A 19,633-nucleotide genomic window follows, 5' to 3' on the forward strand; every position below is an offset into this window, starting at 1 on the left:
AGGAGGAACCTGAGTTGCGCTCAGGGCAAGCGCCCAGGAAATCTGTACGACGGAAATCATCTGAGGCAAAATTGACTCCCAAGGAGTATTAGGAGCTGTTTCAGCAGTTGGAGTTCAATGGAACAAGATATCCCCATGCTGAGACTATGGAGCAACTCATGATTGCGGAAGATTTTCAGTATCTATTTAGGCGGTGCCATCTGGAGAAAATCATTAACACCCGAAGCATGGATACAGGAAGGAGACAATCCAGTTCCTCTCTACTCTGAAGATGCACTTGTATGCGGATGAGCCGAGCACGATGTCTGATGGAGGTCTAGGCTACATTACATTCCGCATTCAAGGCCAGTTCTACACTCTTACCTTCAAGACCGTCGAAGAGATATTTGGATTTCCCAGTGGAATGGGGACTACGCTGCAGTTTGATGAGAACGAAATATCAGCACTCTGGGCAACGATTGGAAGCACGCCCACATTCACTTCATCGAAAACAAAGGCGAGGAACCTGAGAAGCCCAATGTTGCGTTACTTCTAGAAGGCGGTAGCCAATGCATTCTACGACAAGGAGATTAAGGGATACATCACGAACGGCGAGCTTGAGATGATTGATCTAGCGCTTAAGGAACTCTAGTTCACGGCAATGGATGGCACTGACCTGCAAGGTGACACGTCCAACACTTCTGTCTCGCTTTACCTCCTCAACTACATAATGTCGTACAAGTCTTGGGTCTCAAGACTCAACATCAACCACTCTCAGGAGTGATGTGCATGGGCAGCGTGGTGACTTGGTTTCTTGAGGCTGCTGGTGTTACATTACTATCTGAGTCACACCCACCACGTTGGATCGAGGTAAACAACTTGCGGCAGTTGCGCACTCTGGAGCGGGGTTTGAGACAGGGATGGTTGCTTTACAAGTTTGTGCATTTTGAGGTCGGTCCCTCGAGATTACTCCTCCCTTGCGTCGAGTTGACTACTATTTTGAGGGGTGAACATGTTGAGTTCATCCCTCTCGCAGATACCCTGTATGATAATGAGGCTGAGGAGCAACATATAGACGTCGCAGATGTAGGAGCAGAGCACATGGAGGAGGACACAGAGGAGTACCGCCTTGAGCAGTTCCACTTTGAGGAGTACTCAGAAGAAAGAATGGCGAAGGGGGTCAGGGCAGCTCATGAACGCCTCAACAAGCTTCAGCGATGGGGAAAGGCAAGAGATAAGGTGCTCAGCAGCTTCACCAAGACTATCACGAACTTCATGCGTAAGTTCAGCTGTTCGACATCCACTACCGCCATCCCTAGGTCTATCCCCGAGGACACCAGACCAATGCCAGAGTGCGCCTCCACGAGCCTCGAGCAACCTCGTTAGAGAGCACCCTCTCCGATTTCCTCTCCAGCACATCAATCTTCATATGTGTCACGGGAGCGTCAGCCTTCACCCGCTCCTTCATGACACTCATCTCATGAGTCTAGGGAGAGAAGGAGACGAGGTTCGCGAGGTTCCAGGAATAGAGCCTCTTCTAGTCATCGATCAGCACGTCGCTCTGCAGCTCGAGATGAGCAAGAGCTTGAGGTTGAGCAGAGGGTTGAAGCTCAGGGTGATCATCAGGGCATGCACGGGGTTGAGCAACAGATCGGACATTAAGGTGATTATCAGCCTATGGAGGTTATTGTGTTGGTATCAGACCATGGTGAGTCCAGAGTTGATGACATGCAGTGTGACGAGCAGCAGAACGTGTATCAGAACACGCAAGCGGTTGAGCAACAAGTCGACCAACCAGCTTAGGTCACTCCCATGGTTCCCGAACAAGGCGAGGGATAGAGTCAGTTTCACGCTCCTCCTTGGGCGAGCAGCCTATCACCGACTTCTTCTTCTACTACTGAGGTACCCACCTTCGCTTTGTATATACCATTTCATTCATGCATTGTTTTTGTTGTGATTCTCAAATCCTTCTGCAATTTTTTTTACACAGGAGACTGTGTAATTTAAGTTTGGGGGAGAGTTTGAGATGATGTATATGATGTTGTGTTTTGTGATTCTTATTTCAACTTTTTGCATCATGTTTGAGTTTGCATCCATCTATTTGCATAGAAAAACCAAAAAAAATTGAAAAAATCGAAAATTTCCATGAAAACAGAGTGTTCATGTAGTTTGCACTTGCATATTATGATTAAGTCTAGTGTTATTCATATAGGGTTGTTTCATTTAGCATAGGGGTTGATGATGATTGTAACCTTGTTAGCATGATGGATTCAATAGGATAGGATCAAAGCCCTTGTTATTAGTTCTTTGATGCTTGTTGATTGAACTTGAAATGTAAGACTGAACCAGGTTTTGAATTCTTGAAATTGCATTCTACTCTTGATTGAAACATGTTTTGAATTGACGTCATTTGCTATCTATCTAAACCTAATACTGACTTGCAATTATCTTGTTATGCATTGAAGTTGAACTCATGGATACCATATACATACTTGGATTGTCTTTCACATTTTTACCACCCTTGTCAATCCAAGTAGCTGATTCCTATCTTTGGAACAGTTCCCCGCATCTTTAACCAACCGTTCTTTCAAGCTAATTATATTCTTGAGTGTCAGGCCTTTTTTGAGTTGAGCTTGCTAGAAAGTGTTAGGTTTTAACCGATAAGAGTAGGATCCTGTGTATTCTAGTTCGTTTTATCCATACTAGCAGGACTAGGTGAGAACTCGATTTTGGGTATTGGGATGAGATTTGTGCAAAAAAGTGAAGAGTAAAAGAGAACGCAAAAGGGTAAAGAGTCTTTAGGAGGGATGTGTTTTCAAAGTTTAAAAGTCTAGTAAAGGATTTGGGTTTGAGCAAAGTAAAAAGAGTTATTGGTTCTGAGCAATAAAATAAAAAGATTAGACAAAGAAAAAAAAGTAAAAACACTTAAGATATCTAGAGTCCTTAGAAGAAAAGAAAAAGTGATAATAAAGATTTTCCAATCCGCTAGAATGATAAGAAGTGAACTCCTCCTAAGACTAAATGCAAAGAGTAAGAGAATGGGTTTGAGATGATGTTTCTGATGAAGGGTAGAGATAGGACCAACTTCTGGGTTAGAATGCTAGGGCTGAGTTTCCTTGGGGACCTTTGGGTAGACAGGGCGTTGCTCTTGTATGTATCAGTTGGTTTCAACCTTTAGCCTTCTCTTAAGCTCAACTCCTTTTCATGAGAGAACCTTGTTCTGTATTGATAAAACAACTTGAGAAGGAGACCATCTTTGTCTCTAACCTTTTACCCTAGCCAAATGAGTTTGATGACATTGCATAGCTTGATTCATGGTTCTTTGTTAATGAATGTTAAAGGGAATGATTGATAGGAATGCATGTGTAGATTAAAGATTGGAATCGTTTCAGGTTGTGACGAACTTGTCTAAAGTTTTTAAATAAAGTTCCCTCACCATGCATCATAGATTAAAAACAAGGACCTTGATTCTAACTATTTTATTCAGCAAGTTTTAGGTTATGAGACCCCATTTTCAAACCTCTCTTCCATACTTTGTTCTTGTTATTAGCTTGAGGGAAAGCAAAGAATAAGTTTGGGGGAGTTGATATGTATATATTTTAACTCTCTTTCATCATGCATTTGTTATTCATTTTTTTCTCTTAACTCATTGTTTTGCGTTGTTTTCAGTATCTTTTGCATAATATGCACATCTAGGTAGTCTTTGCATTGGTCTTGCATACATCTTGCATATTAGAGTTATTTCAGGTATCTAGGAAACGTCAGAAACGCACCAGTCGAGCCACCAGTCGAGCCAGCCTCTCCGCGCATCATTCCTGCCACCTGGGTCAAGCCACGTTAAGATTGCATTCCACTCGACGCGCACTGACTCGATCGCACATGTCAAGAAGGAAGACGCTCCGTCTCACACGCTTCAGGAGATTCTCAAACCGACTCTTTACCTTGTTGTTTTATGTTTTAGGGCTTTCCATGTTGGACTATATATACATTTTGGTTAAGTCTTTGCCCAAGAGATCTCTTATCTCGTTTTTGTTCTTTTCCTTAAGGTTTACTAGCCACTTAAAATGTTTTGAGACTTTGTAATCCGATATTGTTGAGTTTATTCAGTTTTTGCATTTGATTTCTTCTACAAAGTTGTTCATCCCATTTTTAGCTTTCTAATGATGTTTTATTCAATGTTTTCTGATTTTGTATCATTGATGATGATTTCTAGATCCGAGTAGTGTTAGAGTTCTTGAGGATCGGATAGATTAGGTGGGGGATCTTAATGTGTAGGGTGTTTAAGCTTAGATTCGTATGATTCCCTTCTTGACTAGAGTTATAAATACTAGTTTCTCTCTGATCAATTGGAACTAGGTCTTAGATATTTTCACACCCAAAAGGTGTTTGATGAAATGTCTGACCAACTACTGCGAGAGACTTACATTCCTAGCCTAAGAGATTAGTTGTCTAGGATGTTTGTTGACGTGAATGAACTTGTTTGTCATGCCTGCTTAACCATGTTTCTCTAGCGAGAGCTAGGTTTGGAAGTGTTTGAGTCTGAGTGCCTCTGCCAAGAGATTGGATTAGCTAAGTCGTGATGTTCATTGTCTAGGGATAGTTTGCTTGTGGCATGTTAAACACTTTGTAGACTAAGAGACTCCGCCGACATCAATTACTCCCATCCTTAAGACTTCAATATTTTTGATTGATATTGCATTCCTGAGACCGTTTCTGTTCTTGCTATTTAGTTCATGCCTAGAATTGTTTTAGTTTCACTTATTCATATTCGCTTCTAGTCATGCATTTTCGTTTCTAGTTTTGTAGTTCATTTCCGTTTTGCATTTTGATCATTCTAGGATTGTTAGAAAAACACTCTTTTTGAATTGGCTTGACTTGTGATTACTTGATTGCATCTTGAGTGATAGCATCATCCCAACTGGATTGGCACCTTAAGTATTACAACTTCATAAGGTTAATTGAACCTGGTAGGACATACAAAAATCCTAGTATCATTAGTGTAGGCAATGTGACAAATAGGACATGGGCATTAGCAATGTAGTTTCAAAGAAGAGCTCTTGAAATGGATCGCATGTGAAATGGATTTTGGCATTTCGCTCACTAATCACAGCTCATCTATCCTCCGAAGCATCATAAACGAAAGAATTGCAAGAGCACCGAGATAACTGTTGATGTATGAAATCGACAATATAAATTATATGAATCAAGTAGGATGAATCGGATCTGGTCCTTTTATTTAACGTAAGAATCTCACTGAAGGGTTTTACAGAAAATGACAATTATGGAGCTAAAATGCTCAATACGAAAATAACAGCCTTTTCTCTCTCTAATTGCCTAGAATTTCGGATCCCTAGACGTGACCATGACATCAGGTATTAATAGTGGGACCTTGACCTAGGGTTTCTTATGTCTCTTGACAAAATGACGATTTTGCCCCTGCGGCCTGTTGGGCCGAATCCAAGACTTCTGGCCCAAATCTTCCTGAAATCTTCTGCTTGGGCTTCTGTAAATGTTGGGGGCAAAGCCCATGTTGCTGGTGTAGCTATTGGTGACGGAATTCCGAGACGTCGCAGAGACCGTACAGGGAACAAGGAACGCATCTCCCGTGACGCCGGGAGTACCTTATGCGATGAGGGTTCCGTCGTCCGCATCCTTGATCTCTTCCGAGTGCCAAGTGGTCTGAAGTTCGTGTTACCGAGTGCGGACACGCGCCCATGGGACTGCCCAGAAGGTCATCTTTGCGTTTACGAAGATTATTTTACCGATGGTGGCCTGTGGTTTCCTATTCCGGAATTTCTGACGAGCTTTTGTGCACGTCGGAAGATTGCGTTTTTGCAGTTGTCGCCGTACGTAATGCAGTGGGGCTTGCGATAATTGGTACTCATATGAAGATCGAGATGAGCACGGACTTCTTCGAGTTGCTGACTCGATTTATTCGTGATAGATCGGGGCTATGCGTTGCTTGTTGTGCGGCCGGTCTCACGATCATGAATGGGTAGAAGAGTCATATCAACGATTGGCGGAGGCGGTTTTTCTTCGTGGAGATAAACGACACATCGGTCGAAGATCCCGGCATGACCTGTCCTTCTTCTTGGAACTTCACCCCCGGTAGCCGTTGCTGGGTTGGGTTCCTATCGTTTTGGTGTTCCTAACTTTGTTTTCTGACTGTACGTTTTATTTTTGCAGGAAAACCGCCATCTTCAGCTGCACGCGATTTGAGCACTGTTGACAATGGTGTTCCTTTTCTTTGGTGTAAGGCTTTGCGGTGGCCGAGAGTTCTTTCTCATCTCAAGACTTGTGAGTTTCGTTGGTCTATCCTTATTTTCGGGATTTATGTGTTTTCGTGACTAAGGCATCTATTTATCCTACAGGTTCGCGGACTGGATTGCAAATGGGAGACTGTCTGATGCCATGTTACGCTGACCTGTTCGATGCTAAGGAGGTGCCAGCTGTTGCTACCGAGGTTGTTGCGCCAAACACCAAGACCGGCTTGGAGGTCGTTGCTGTGGAGCTCGAGGATGGCGAGGTACCAACTCCCGTGGGTGAGACTGACCGCAGATCCCGTTATGCCGAGGTTGCTGCTGCTCGTGCCGCGAAGAAGCCTTCCTCGGGGTCTCGTAGGAATGTTTCAGCAGCTGGTGGCGATCACTCCCGGAAGAGATCATTACGTTCGAGTCCTCGGAGTGATGCTGGAGGTAGTTCTAGGCGTCCCCATTACTGGGAAGATGGGCCCAGGGAATTCGATCCGCAGACGGAGGATGGTCATGTGGAGATTGATCACTCCTTCTCATTTCGCTATGATGTGAAGGATCAAGCGTTCATTGGGAATCCGCGAGCTTGCGCGGACCTTGCCGGAAGGATTGATGGTGACTCCGTTCCGCTTCGTGCCTCTAGCGATCTGACTTGTCAAGATTCGTACGAACAAGCTATTCGTCGATAGTTTCAGGTTAGTATTTGATCCTTCTGCTCACCCCGATTTGGACTTTACTTAGTCGTAATCTGATTATTCTGTTTGATTCCTTAGGCGATGAGCTTGGTCAACCGTCTCGCTGGCGATTGTGAAGATAAGGTGCGCGCTGCTAGGAAGGAGGCCTCGCTTCCTCAGGATGCGTTTGCTCAGGCTGAGAGGTCAAGCAAAGACAACGCAGCGATGGTCAAGGAGCTCACGGCTTCGCTCAAGCAATCCCAGCGCAGGCTCACCTCCGAGTCGGAGCGACTCAGGAAAGCGAGGGACGAGCGCGGAGAGGAGGAGCGCGCCAAGGCTGCTGTCGTGATCAAGGCACATGAGGAGCGTATTGATTGTTTTAGGAGGCATGTGGTCGCAACACGCAAGAAACAGCCCCATTTACTCACTCTTAGCCAAGTGACCGGAAATAGGCAATGTTTGACGAAGTTGATCAGTAGGGGTATTGCTACTCCGGAAGATAGGATGGCGCGTCTTGCTGCTGGCGAGAAGGAGTTCACGGCGAAATCGAACGGGGTTGTGGTGCCACCGCTTCATGATGATGATCTCGAGCCGTTCCCGGAAGCTGCTGGTGGAGGTGCTGATGATGTCGCAAACGAGTGATGTCCTAGTATTATTGCTTGTTGTTATTGCTTTGGCTTTTTTTTTGTTATTTGGTACTTAGTCGTTGATTGCTTCTGTACTTTTTCTTCGGATATTTGGAAACTCGTTTGCTTTTGCTTTATTAACTTGGTTATTTGCTTTATTGCACGAATGTTGATTATTGCCAAATTTTGTTCTCTCCATAGTGATGAAGTTGCTTTCGTTTTATCTTTTATCGTTTTGGGGCATATGTTGCGGTGAAGGACGTCTCCTGGCTTATCCTGGATATGTTATTCCCCATAACGGCGAGAGTAGACAAGACAGACTTGTCGTACTAGTTAGGTGCGTTCAGTCGCGACCGGCTTACACTGTGGATGCTGCAGGAATCGCAAGAGTGTGCGAGTCGGGGTCTTCGGCTTATTCACTCTGCGCCCTGCTAGCTTTGGGAGTCTAGGCTCGGCTTATAAGTCCTTACCAATGTAAGGACGTGGGTTATTTCACCACGGCACCCGTGCGGAGCGCTTGCGAGTATGGACTCGGCTTTTCTTCTTTACTGAAGTAAAGTATGGATTATTTCACCATTACATTCATGCGGAACGTAGAACTGTGCACCTGGCCAGGGCGTCAGCGTGGAAACGGAAGATTTGCTCGAAAACTTTATTTTTTTATTGAAGTTATAGTTGCACTTCGTGAAAGGCTGCCTACGTACCCTCGAGAGGGATCAAACCATTCGTAGTTCGTATTACAAAGAAATGCTCGGAGACGAGCTGTTTTTTTTTTTTTTTTTTTTTTTTTGTACGTCGTGGTCAAGCTAATGGTAGTAGCGCTTAAGGTTGGCGGAGTTCCAGGAACGCGGGACTGGCGTGCCGTTCATTTCGAGAAGCTGATAGACTATTGGCTTGACAATCTTCGAGACTAAGTAGGGACCTTCCCAATGTGCGCCAAGCTTTCCAGCGTTCTTCTCGGCAGTGTTTTCGTAGACTTTGCGGAGGACAAGATCTCCCTTGGCAAAGTAACGAGACTTGATTTTTTTGTTGTAAAATTTGGCCGCTGCTTGCTGGTAGTTCTGGATGCGCAATAGTGCCTGGTCGCGTTCTTCTTCGAGGAAAAGTAGTCTATCGCACAGCATCTTGTTGTTCAGTTCCGGATCGTGGACTAGCATAGAGCGTCGAAGCGTCGGGATTCTGACTTCTGCTGGTGCGAGAGCCTCCATGCCGTATGCGAGCGAAAATGGTGTTCGTCCTGTGGATGTCCGCGGCGAGGTTCGGTGAGACCATAGAACGCCGTCGAGCTCATCTGCCCAGAGTCCCTTCTTTTCGTCGAGCCGTTTTTTGATTCCAGCGAGAATTTTCTTGTTGGTTGCTTCTGCTTGTTCGTTGTCCTGCGGATATCGTGGAGTTGACTTGCTAAGGCGTATCCGCCAGCCGGCGCAGAATCCCTCAAACTGGAGTGAGATGAATTGTCGCCTGTTATCGCATACAATTTCGTATGGGAGTCCATGCCTGCATATTATATTTTTCTAGACAAAATTCTGAACTTCGTTGGCTTTGAGAAAGGCGTATGACTCTACTTCAACCCACTTGGTGAAATAGTCCGTCATGATTAGGAGGTACTTCTTTTGGCGAGATGGTGTTAGCGGACCGACAATATCCATCGCCCATTGCATGAATGGATAGGGTGGTGACGTTGTGCGCAGGAGTTCAGTCCGTGAATGAATGAACGGTGCATGACGCTAACATTTTTCGCACTTGCTTGCGAATGCAGTACAATCGGCAACCATGGTCGGCCAGAAATGGCCATTGTGATGAATTCAAAGTGCCAATGCTCGCCCCCCCGAGTGGTTACCTCCAGCGCCTTCGTGGACCTTTCGCATTATGTCGTTGACGTCCTTTGTATTAACGCAAATGAGAAGAGCGCCATTTGCCTCCCAACGAAACAAGCTTCCATCCAACATAGTATAGTGCGCGCTCTTCACGCGAAGACGTCTTGCTTCCCACTTATCTTTTGGCATAATTCCGTCTGCGATGAATGCTATAATCTCAGTTTGCCAATCGTCTCGCGAGGGGGCATCAGGTGCTAGTACGGGCGTAGCTGGAACGGCTGTAGTGCTTGAATTGGCAGCTGTTGGGGCTGGAATGGGCGTGGTGGAAGTGCTCGCGTTTGTGGCCTGTTGAGGCTGATCTCGTGACTGCTAAGACGATTGCTGAGCTAGCGCTCGGGTTTGCTGATGCTTCTGTTGAAAAGGCGACTTCAAGGAGTTCAACGTCAATACTTGGTTGGTCAATGCTTTCCACCGGAATTACTTGGCGGAGGTCTGGGTCCGATGTAGAGGCTAGTGTTGCAAGTGCGTCTGCTGGAGCATTGTCGCTGCGTGGAATCTTGACGAGCTCAAAGAACTCGAACTGTTGTGAGAGGTCGCGGACAACTTTCAGATAAGCATCCATGCGTGCGTGTCTTGTTGCATAGTCTCCACTGAATTGGTGCGTGACCAGCTGTGAATCGCAGTAGACTTGTATCTTTTTGACTCCGATTCCGTGTGCGATACGTAATCCAGCGATTAGCGCTTCATACTCAGCATCGTTGTTTGTGGCAGTGAAAGCAAGGCGGAATGACTGCTCCAAGATTTCACCTGTTGGCGAGGTTAGGCGCACGCCTGCTCCCGAGCCCATTTTTGATGAAGCGCCGTCAACGTGAAGAGACCATATCTCGGGTGGAGGGGTGTCAGCTTCGAGTTCAGGAGAGAGCTCTACGAGAAAATCCGTGAGAACCTGTGACTTAGCGCATGTGTGATTCTTGTACTCGATGTCGTACTCACTCAATTCAACTGCCCACTTTGCCAGTCGACCTGATTGACTTGGGCTGTGAAGGATTGTGCGCAGCGGCTGATTTGTCAAGACTTCAACAGTGTGTGACTGGAAGTATGGGCGGAGCTTGCGGGCTGAAATGACGACTGCGTATGCGAGCTTCTCAAGAGTTGGGTACCGAAGTTCTGCGCCATCGAGAGTTTTGCTCACATAGAAGATTGGATGTTGCTCTCCACGATCCTCTCTGACGAGCACACCACTTACAGCTGAACAGGAGATGGCAATGTAGAGATAAAACGTTTCTCCTAGCTCGAGTTTGGCCAGGACTGGTTGAGACGATAAGTAGTCTTTCAACTGCGTGAATGCTAGCTCGCATTTCTCATCCCACTCGAAGCGTTTATTTCTGCGGAGGAGCTGATAAAACGGCAAACACTTGTCTGTTGAACGAGAGATGAAACGGTTCAGTGCTGCAATTCGCCCAGTAAGCCTCTGTACTTCGCGTGTACTCCGTGGAGACGAAAGGTTGATGATAGCCGAGATCTGTTTCGGATTCGCTTCTATGCCGCGTTTCGTAACGAGGTACCCCAAGAATTCTCCGGAAGTGACCCCAAATGTGCATTTTGCCGGTTTTAGCTTCATGCTGTACTTGTTGAGTATCTCGAAACATTGTTTTAGGTGTGCGACGTGGTCTGCAGCCTGAGCTGATTTGACGAGCATATCATCAATGTAGACTTCCATCGTTCACCCTGTTCAGTAATGAAATCAGTTTTCTCGCGATCACCTTTGTGCATCATTATCTGGTTGTAGCCTGAGAACGCGTCCATGAAAGACAACAACTCGTTTCCTGCTGTGGCTTCGACGAGCTGATCAATGCGCGGAAGAGGAAAACTGTCTTTCGGGCAAGCTTTGTTGAGGTCTGTAAAGTCGACGCAGACTCTCCATGTACCATTCTTCTTCTTAACGACGACGGGGTTACTCAGCCAATCTGGGTAACTCACTTCTGTAATTGATCCCGCATCAAGTAGCTTTCGTACCTCGTCATTGACCGCGGTTGTGCATTCTGCTCCAAGCTTTCGACGCTTTTGCTTGACGGGCTTGTAAGTCGGGTCAACGTTAAGCTCATGGCTGGTAATGCTCATATCGATTCCGGTCATATGATCTATCGTCCATGCAAATGTGGTCGCGTTTTTACGCAAAAACTGGACGAGCTTGTCTCTTAAAGCCATTGGTAGCTCCGTGCCTATTCCGACACAACGCTTGGGATCAGACAAATCGATGTTGACTTGAATCACAGACTCTTTTGGAGGTGGGATGCGTGGATCTCGCGGTGGTGTTGATTCGGCAATCACAAATGCCCTCGCATTCCGCATCTTCTTCTCGATGATGAAGCAAGTTCGAGCCATCAGAGGATCTCCACGCAGCGTGTAGATACCGTACGCGTTTGGAAACTTGACACATTGATGGTAAGTGGATGCGACAGCCCGCATCTTGTGAAGCCATGGCGTTCCAAGAATGACATTATAGACGATGGGTTTATCTACAATTGCAAAGTTAAAGCATTGCATGGTGCCGCCGACGTAGATTGGAAGTGTAATGGTTCCGACAGTCATGATAGTATCTCCATCAAATCCCGTCAGAGGCTGTGTTTCGTGTACCGTGTTGCACAGATCAATCTCCATTTGGATCAGTACATCCTTGAATATTACGTTGACCGAGCTTCCGGTGTCTATAAGGATTCTCGTAACTGAACTTTCCCCGATAACCATTTCTACGACAAGTGGGTCATTGTTCGGACTAGCGTTGCGCGCGTCTTCTTCAGTAAACGTAATTGGTGCGGTGGATGTCTTGAACATGTTGTTGTGAGAAGGCATGTTGCGCTTTGTTTCTGTTTTGCGACAGTAGGCTTGGATTGATCGAACAGAATCAAAGCATGTTGACAAGCCACCCATGATCATGTTGATCCTTCGACGAGGAGCTGGTGGTTCATCGTGCTCTTCTACGTCATGATTCCGTTTGGGGGGAGGAGGTAAGCGAGCGATTTCTCGTGCTCGGTCATTCTGTGCCCATGCTCGGTCATCCTATGCTGCAGCTTCCTCTTCGCGTTGTCTGTCGTGCTGTTGTTTATCTCTCAGGAAATACTGGTTGTCTTTGTGTGTGACGACTTTTCTCTGTTCTCGTTCTACATCGACGTCACCTTTTTTGTATTTATTCAGAAGAAGCATTTGAAGTGTTTTGCACTCTTCAGTCGAGTGTCCGTTAAACCTGTGGAACTCGCAATACGGGCGCTTGCCTTTGAAGCCTGGATTATCGGATTTGTGGTGCCATTTGTTCCAAGACTTATTATGCTGTTCCTTTCCATCGATAGCGAACATCGTCGTTTTTCTTCCTTTCTCGCCTCTGGCGAAGTCCTTGTTGTAATGTTGGCGCGGTTCGTAATACTCATCTACGGCTTTGCCTTTTGAGTCTGGAGCCTTCTCTGATGCTTTTTCTATCGTACCAGGTTGATCGGGGTTCCTCTTACCTCTGTCTTCTTCGACCAGAATGTATCGGTTGGCACGTGCGAGGACTTCGCCCAAGCTTGTGACAGGTAGGATTGTTAGATCATCCTTGAATCTGGTACCCTAGGTGAGCGCGTTTTTCAATGCACCGATTGCGGATTTATCACTTATAGATAATCGGGACACGACATCTTTAAATCTATCCATGAAAGCCCGTAGTGACTCGTCACGTAGTGACTCGTCATGTTTCTGATACATTCTCCATAGATCAGCATTTGACGCAGGTGTGCGCAAGAAGCACTGGTGATGCTGAAGGAATGCGCTTGTTAGTGCTTCGTATCCATCGATCGAGTTGGCCTCAAGTCTTGAGAACCAATTTAGCGCTTCACCGGAAAGACTCTCGACGAACAGCTGACAGCTCCCCGCATCTACTTCCTCAGGTGAGAAATACGATCGATTGATGTGGATCGTCATGGACTTCAGGGAGACGGTGGGGTCGCCCTTTCCATCGTATGGAATTGGTCTGTTCTTGCTATTGTCGGGATTGTGCTTGACTCTAACTCCTGAAACCCTTGTAGTGAAAGGTAAACGTCTTGCTTCCGCTAATACGGTTTCTAGCTCTGGTGCTGCACTTGTCGCTCGATGCATCTGAGTCGTAAGCGTCTGTAGCTGAGCTTGCATCTACAGACGTAGTGCGTGATTTTCAGCATTCTCGGAACGACTCGGACCAGCATGTTGATCTGTGGAGACCTGGCTGGACTGGAAATGTACCCTTGGCTGCTCACCATTAGGTCCGACAATGATCGACGAGAGTCGGGGCCTTCCATTAGCATTGTGCTTGACTCGTGGTATGGTAACGGCGTTACGGTCAGCTCGCGGAGCGTTGAGGTCAACTCGCGGAGCGTTGAGGTCAGCTCGCGGATCGTGGTAGTCAGCTCGCGGATCGTGGTAGTCAGCTCGCGGAGCGTTGAGGTTAGCTCGCGGAGCGTTGAGGTTAGCTCGCGGATCGTGGTAGTCAGCTCGCGGAGCGTTGAGGTTAGCTCGCGGAGTGTCAAGGTCAGCTCGCGGAGCATAGTACTCAGCTCGCGGAGCATAGTACTCAGCTCGCGGAGCATTGTGGCCAGCTCGCGGAGTGTGTGGCGCCAATGCGTCTTTGTTTCGTTCGTGTCGAGGTTCTGATTGTCTCCTTTGATACCTTGCGTGGTCATCCTGCCCTTGAGACTCTATCTGCGTCGCTTGACTGCTTATCTTATCCAAGGTTCTTCGTACAGCGTCGTCGAGCGCAGCTTGGCTGATTTTCACGTGTCTGGATGATCGACGAGGATAAATGTCACGCGTAGTGCCCGTAGCTTCGCGGTTTTTTGGAGCGTCTTCAGCAGCTACACGGTCAGGAAGGATTGCACCATTGGTTAAGCCATTTGTCGGAGCGACGCGCGTAGCGCCTACGGCCTCGCGGTCAGTTGGATTGACTCCAGTGGTTTCACGAGCAGGGGACGTAGCGCCTAAGGCTTCGCCATTAGTTTGAGCGACACGCGTAGCGCCTACGGCTGCGCGGCCAGTGAGTGTTGCGTCCTCGCCCGTAACTGCTTCGGTTCTGTTGACGCCTTGGAGTTGGCTCGTCCTCGCACGGGTGCGCCCCCATACGGTTCGCCTGGGATTCACGTCGCGAGCTGCAGGTGAGTCAGCGCCTTCATTGCTGGAGAGATTGGTGTGAGACATGCTTCTGGTTTTCCGAAAACGCCTTGTCTTGAAACTCTTTTCGTTAAAAAGAAAGGATTTCGTTCAGCCCCACGGTGGGCGCCAAATTGTTGATGTATGAAATCGACAATATAAATTATATGAATCAAGTGGGATGAATCGGATCTGGTACTTTTATTTAACGTAAGAATCTCACTGAAGGGTTTTACAGAAAATGACAATTAGGGAGCTAAAATGCTCAATACAAAAATAACAGTCTTTTCTCTCTCTAATTGCCTAGAATTTCGGATCCCTAGACGTGACCATGACATCAGGTATTTATAGTGGGACCTTGACCTAGGGTTTCTTCTGTCTCTTGAAAAAATGACGATTTTGCCCCTGCGGCCTGTTGGGCCGAATCCAAGACTTCTGGCTCAAATCTTTCTAAAATCTTCTGCTTGGGCTTCTGTAAATGTTGGGGGCAAAGCCCATATCCAACAATAACTTTGGTTGGAATTCAATTTGTCCGAGTCCTACAAGAGTACAGTTCTTGGAAAATCATGTTATTAAACTGTATTTTTCCTCTTGACTAATAGTTAAAATACAGTTTTCACAATACAAACAGAGCAGAGAAAGCACGATCCTCCCTCTTACTCAACTGTTAGTCATCAAATAACTAACTAGACTTCTTGTTGTCCTCCAAGCTGCCTTCCATGACTTCAATAGAACTGCCTTCCATGACTTGAGTAGATCTGCCTTCCATGACTTCAATGATGGAAACGAGTCTTTCCACAGGAACCTTAGTAGCATCGGATCTCATACCAATATCGGAACACAGGCGATCAAAACAGTACTTACCATATCCTACAGTCCCTACCAACACCACACCACCAAAACCTGTAACTACATATCCAAGTGTTGAAGAAACCACCGAAGCTGTTCTACCAGACTTCACCATCCCAAAAAGACCAATCGCCCAAGAAACAGCATCGCCTGCTACAGACGCCGAATTGGCTTGACCACTACTTCCAAGCTTGATCTTTGACATGACAACCAAACCAGTTTTGCAATAAGTAGCAAAATCTTCACAATTGTTCTCAAACAGGTTGTAAGCACCAAACCGGTTTCGCAGTAAGAGGAACTCAGCACGGGAAACGACGTCATCACAAGGATCTGAAGTTGCAGTCGTGCAAGTACCTCCTCGTTGCTTTGCGATAAAGAAAGCTGGAGAGACACCGTACTCGAAGAGATAAAGGTTTCCTCCGGCGAGAAAGCAATCAAGGCAAGAAGAGATTACACCGTCGAGTTTGGATTGATCTCCACACTTAGGACAAGGGTTGTTGCCTCCTCCATGATTCGGAACTGAGCTAGTGATGAAATTGTCCAGGAAAGTCCCTGTTCCGGTTTCGAGACCACCTCCACGAGTGAAATGTATCACTTTCTCATCGCCTACATAGATTCCTACGATATTGCAAACAGAGTACAATCGTGTTTATGAACATTACAAAAAAACCCAAACTTTGGAATCTTTTGATAAACCCAGAAAAAAAGGCTGTAAAATGCAACGAATCTAACATACATTTCCACGAAATTGGGTTATAAAACAAACCCAAAAACTGAACCTTTGATAAACCCCAGAAGTTAACTAAGAACGAGCATGAAATGTAATAGATCGATATACATATATAGTTAGAGAGCGAGAGATGGAACCGAACCGTGATGAGAGTAGATATAAGCGTTACGCCAAGAGTAGATGTGATCTCCTGCTTTCAGATCATCTCTGGAGATTTGGTTGGACAGTAGTCCCATGTCGTGCAAGATCTGATTTCGCTTAACGATTAGGTTTTTTTTTTTTTTAATGATTCTCTCTTTTTTTTTTGGTCCTCAAAGCTTAGCTCACTCCACTTATACATCTTTAAAGGTCGGGGAAAAAATTGCAAATACTGCATCTCTCCGTACTAAGAGCATGTGCAGCGGCGTATATTTCCTGCGTCCTCCAGTAAAAAATATTAAAATTTAATTAGAAATTAGATAATTATCGAAGATACGTTCCTTAAAAGGGGACGTCTTTTTCTCGGTCCTTCGTTACACGTGGCAGTCTCTGCTTTGTCCCTTTGTGACTTGTGTCTCTCTCTCTCTTCTGAGATTTTAAAGCTTCAAACTTTCAACAAAATTATTTTACTTTTTTGCAGAGAGACGATCATCGATCTCATCTTCGAAAACCTTAAATTCAACCCGTTACGAGTTTGATTCTTCGGTATTATTTTTTCTCTCTCGATTTGAAAAAAAAATGGCGAATGAAATTGAATCAGCGACAGATCCAGGTGAGTTTAGGTTTCTGTTCTTGTTCTTTTTATAGAGATTTTTCCCCAATATGGTGAGTTTAGGTTTCTGTTATCAATCTCTCATCCTTAGTAGTTGATTGCGTGAATGAATTGATTTGTTTCTTGTTGATTCGTTTGTTCATGTCATAAGAGCTTTTGGCCCGAAAAAAATCCCTCTTACGTTGTAGAAAGCAATCAAAGTTTAGTCTTCTAAAAAAATATATTTTTGGGGTTTTTGTGTGTTTGTAGGATTCGATGGTTAATCAGAAGGCTGTTTTGGCTGTGACAGATGATGTTGTGTTGCTTGTTAGCTCTGTTCTAACTATTATGGAACAGCTTGGAAAGGAGCGTTTTGATCCTCTGATTATTACTCAAGCATCTACAATAAGTAAATCTCTTTATTCTCCTGCTTATTTGTTTTCACTGGCTCAGATTATGAAGACTGCTTAGTTAAGTTTCTAATAGTTAGGTCTGGGATATAAGTAGATAGGAAGATTTGTGTCTGTATTGTGGAGAGGTTTAGAGAAAATATAAATAGACTCATGGAAGATTTAGAGAAAATAAGTAGTACCAGCCTTCTTTGCAAGAACCTAATGAGAAAACAGAGTCTGTAGAGAGTGTGTGTATGTATATATAGATTGATGTTTATTGGGTCTCTTCTGTAAAGTTTCCAGCTTTAGGTTTTATGCATACTAGAAGGAGAACGTAACTGATCCATAAGAAAGTGTGTGTGTTAGTGTGTATGTGTATATAAATGGATGTTTTATTGGACTTGAATATTGTCTTGTGCAGTTCTTAGATGTTAATCCAGAACTTGGAAATTCCTATAACGAGGTCATTGCTCCTCAAGATGTTGCTACCTATGGTGGACTCTGTGCCCTGGCAAGTTTTGATCGATCAGAATTGAAGGCATGTATCCTATTTAGCTTTTATTTTACTCTGCCAGTTTGTTCCCAATGTTTGCTTGTTGCAGCCGCTATGCTTCCTGTCTGGAATATCTAGCAAGTCTGAAAGCGAACTTGCTGCTGGACATCCATCTCCATGACCACGTTGACACGCTGTATGATCAGATAAGGAAGAAGGCACTGATCCAGTACACACTGCCATTTGTGTCTGTTGATTTGAGCAGGATGGCTGATGCATTCAAGACTAGTGTCTCTGGTCTAGAGAAGGAACTAGAATCCCTGATCACAGACAACCAGATTCAGGTCCGTTTTGTTTACTGAAAGAACTTTGTATTGTATCACTGTAATTTTAAAATCTTACAGTAGAGCAAACCTTTTCTCCATTCAACGTCCAAAGATACTTTAAAGAAGAAATGGATGCTTAATAAAACTTGTGGTAGGTTGAGAAGAAATGGCAGGACACAAGGTTGCGCATGCCACACTGAAAGGCCCGAGTGTTGTCAAGGAATTAGTTATTGGTTTGGCACTTGGTTTAGCTGCTGGTGGTCTCTGGAAGATGCACCATTGGAATGAGCAGAGGAAAACCAGATCTTTCTATGATTTGCTTGAGAGAGGTGAGATCAGTGTTGTCGCCGCTGAAGAGTGAATGAGACTGCCTCTACTCGCTCTCACTCTTATTGTTGTTGGCTCGATTTTTCTTGACTTTTCCTTCATTAGGATGAGTATTGAGATGGCTGCAAAGTTTTTCTTGACTTTTCCTTCATTAGGATGGCTGCAAAGTTTCAACGTTCAAATACTAATAAGAATACTGAGATGTTTATAATTACATACAAATATTTTCTTATCATTCCTAATATGTATAATAAAAATACTAATGATAATTAAAAGAAAATATGGAAAGATGTTTTGAGATTTTCACATATCTCTATCAATTTTGACCTAATTAGCATAACTTATGCAAAATTTGTAACTTTGTAATTTTCTTATATTTTTAATGTTAATGTTATATGTTTTATTTAAATTAAAACTTTAATATGTTTTTACATATTTATTTAAATAATTATTTTTTTAAATTAAAAATACTATGAAGGACCACACTTTGAAAGACATCAATGCTATATAAAACTTAAGAAACTTTCAAAATAGGAATAAAATAATTGAAGGACCAAATTTCTGTCCCAATCGATGCACATGCCCTAACAAAAGTCTCTTTAAGTGACCTCCAAACTATGGATACTTTACAAAACAACCCTCAAACTATAGTGTTTGGTTTATCAGTTTTCAATAGTTTGACAGTAATCTTGCAAATATTGGTTATTTTGAGGGTTGTTTTGTTTTGTTTTTATTTTTAATTTCAACTATAAAAAGTGAAAACGACACTGAATCCGAATAAAAACTTTATTTTTTATTTTTGGGAGTTTTTTTTTTTTTGGTAACTGACTTTTGGAGGTGTAAATTAGTTCACTACGGATCAAAAATAAAATACAAACTCTTGCTATAATAATTTAATAGTGGTATGTTTCCTTCTTGATTAAGCAAAACAAGGTGGTTAAGTCACAAACGTTGCTTTCACCTACGAAAGAGATTGATTGTGTACAAATTCATTGACCATGTCTTTTGGTTATAAATGCGTTCGCCACCCCAAAAATAGAAACCAATATCTCTTTTTAGTAATACTATTTTTACAACGGTAAAAGACAACTTTTTTATGTATTAGAGAAATTTTTATGTCATTTTTCTCCGGTCATTGACTAATTTCAATTGAAGTCTGTCTTTCCACATGTTCTTTTGCAGTTAATTTTGCGTTACAATTGTGTTGGCAAATTGACAAACAGCAAATGGGCATATCATCAATGTAGCTAGTCCAGATAAAGTAGTGGAGACAACCGATCTCTCACCT

General features: G+C 44.3%; 5 protein-coding genes across 7 annotated transcripts; 2 read left to right on the plus strand and 3 right to left on the minus strand.

The window, feature by feature from the left end:
• Positions 1 to 5,400: 5,400 nt before the first annotated feature.
• Positions 5,401 to 6,919, plus strand: LOC147918551 (uncharacterized). Its single transcript, XM_087503577.1, has 4 exons — positions 5,401 to 5,710; positions 5,818 to 5,955; positions 6,166 to 6,231; positions 6,351 to 6,919. Exons 1-4 carry the CDS (start codon positions 5,401 to 5,403, stop codon positions 6,917 to 6,919), a joined length of 1,083 nt encoding a protein of 360 aa, XP_087359703.1.
• A 4,187-nt stretch (positions 6,920 to 11,106) lies between these two features.
• LOC147918552 (uncharacterized) lies at positions 11,107 to 12,278 on the minus strand. The gene is made up of 2 exons (XM_087503578.1): positions 11,276 to 12,278; positions 11,107 to 11,192 (listed from the first exon to the last, which is right to left on the minus strand). Exons 1-2 carry the CDS (start codon positions 12,276 to 12,278, stop codon positions 11,107 to 11,109), a joined length of 1,089 nt encoding a protein of 362 aa, XP_087359704.1.
• Positions 12,279 to 12,407: 129 nt separating this feature from the next.
• LOC147918553 (uncharacterized) lies at positions 12,408 to 13,508 on the minus strand. Its single transcript, XM_087503580.1, has 2 exons — positions 12,977 to 13,508; positions 12,408 to 12,895 (listed from the first exon to the last, which is right to left on the minus strand). Exons 1-2 carry the CDS (start codon positions 13,506 to 13,508, stop codon positions 12,408 to 12,410), a joined length of 1,020 nt encoding a protein of 339 aa, XP_087359706.1.
• Positions 13,509 to 14,968: 1,460 nt separating this feature from the next.
• Positions 14,969 to 16,476, minus strand: LOC104772292 (protein LEAD-SENSITIVE 1). The gene is made up of 2 exons (XM_087504537.1): positions 16,220 to 16,476; positions 14,969 to 15,965 (listed from the first exon to the last, which is right to left on the minus strand). Exons 1-2 carry the CDS (start codon positions 16,311 to 16,313, stop codon positions 15,181 to 15,183), a joined length of 879 nt encoding a protein of 292 aa, XP_087360663.1. The 5' UTR covers positions 16,314 to 16,476; the 3' UTR covers positions 14,969 to 15,180.
• LOC104769905 (putative cytochrome c oxidase subunit 5C-1) lies at positions 16,422 to 18,651 on the plus strand. Of its 3 annotated transcripts, none has more exons than XM_087504538.1 (5): positions 16,422 to 16,828; positions 17,078 to 17,216; positions 17,621 to 17,710; positions 17,802 to 18,036; positions 18,174 to 18,651. In XM_087504538.1, exons 3-5 carry the CDS (start codon positions 17,628 to 17,630, stop codon positions 18,216 to 18,218), a joined length of 363 nt encoding a protein of 120 aa, XP_087360664.1. In that variant the 5' UTR covers positions 16,422 to 16,828; positions 17,078 to 17,216; positions 17,621 to 17,627; the 3' UTR covers positions 18,219 to 18,651. The 3 variants fall into 3 exon arrangements, with proteins under 3 accessions (XP_087360664.1, XP_087360665.1, XP_019097646.1); XM_087504539.1 differs by having other exon boundaries at positions 16,680 to 16,828; positions 17,118 to 17,216; XM_019242101.2 differs by lacking the exons at positions 16,422 to 16,828; positions 17,078 to 17,216; positions 17,621 to 17,710 and having other exon boundaries at positions 17,898 to 18,036.
• Positions 18,652 to 19,633: the final 982 nt, after the last annotated feature.

The sequence above is a fragment of the Camelina sativa genome, chromosome 20, assembly GCF_030686135.1.
Source record: "Camelina sativa cultivar CO46 ecotype springtype chromosome 20, ASM3068613v1".
NCBI lineage: Eukaryota > Viridiplantae > Streptophyta > Magnoliopsida > Brassicales > Brassicaceae > Camelina > Camelina sativa.

Coding starts and splice junctions, on each gene's coding strand:
- LOC147918552 (XM_087503578.1), bottom strand. CDS start 12,278: ATGGGTGGCTTGTCAACATGCTTTGATTCTGTTCGATCAATCCAAGCC. Junction 11,193..11,275: donor CGTCGTTAAGAAGAAGAATG/GTACATGGAGAG, acceptor CGCATTGATCAG/CTCGTCGAAGCCACAGCAGG.
- LOC104769905 (XM_087504538.1), top strand. CDS start 17,628: ATGTTAATCCAGAACTTGGAAATTCCTATAACGAGGTCATTGCTCCTC. Junction 17,711..17,801: donor ATGGTGGACTCTGTGCCCTG/GCAAGTTTTGAT, acceptor TGCTTGTTGCAG/CCGCTATGCTTCCTGTCTGG. Junction 18,037..18,173: donor TCACAGACAACCAGATTCAG/GTCCGTTTTGTT, acceptor AACTTGTGGTAG/GTTGAGAAGAAATGGCAGGA.
- LOC104772292 (XM_087504537.1), bottom strand. CDS start 16,313: ATGGGACTACTGTCCAACCAAATCTCCAGAGATGATCTGAAAGCAGGA. Junction 15,966..16,219: donor TTATATCTACTCTCATCACG/GTTCGGTTCCAT, acceptor GCAATATCGTAG/GAATCTATGTAGGCGATGAG.
- LOC147918551 (XM_087503577.1), top strand. CDS start 5,401: ATGACGATTTTGCCCCTGCGGCCTGTTGGGCCGAATCCAAGACTTCTG. Junction 5,956..6,165: donor CGTTGCTTGTTGTGCGGCCG/GTCTCACGATCA, acceptor TTATTTTTGCAG/GAAAACCGCCATCTTCAGCT. Junction 6,232..6,350: donor TGGTGTTCCTTTTCTTTGGT/GTAAGGCTTTGC, acceptor TTTATCCTACAG/GTTCGCGGACTGGATTGCAA.
- LOC147918553 (XM_087503580.1), bottom strand. CDS start 13,508: ATGCAAGCTCAGCTACAGACGCTTACGACTCAGATGCATCGAGCGACA. Junction 12,896..12,976: donor AAGTGATAAATCCGCAATCG/GTGCATTGAAAA, acceptor GCTTGGGCGAAG/TCCTCGCACGTGCCAACCGA.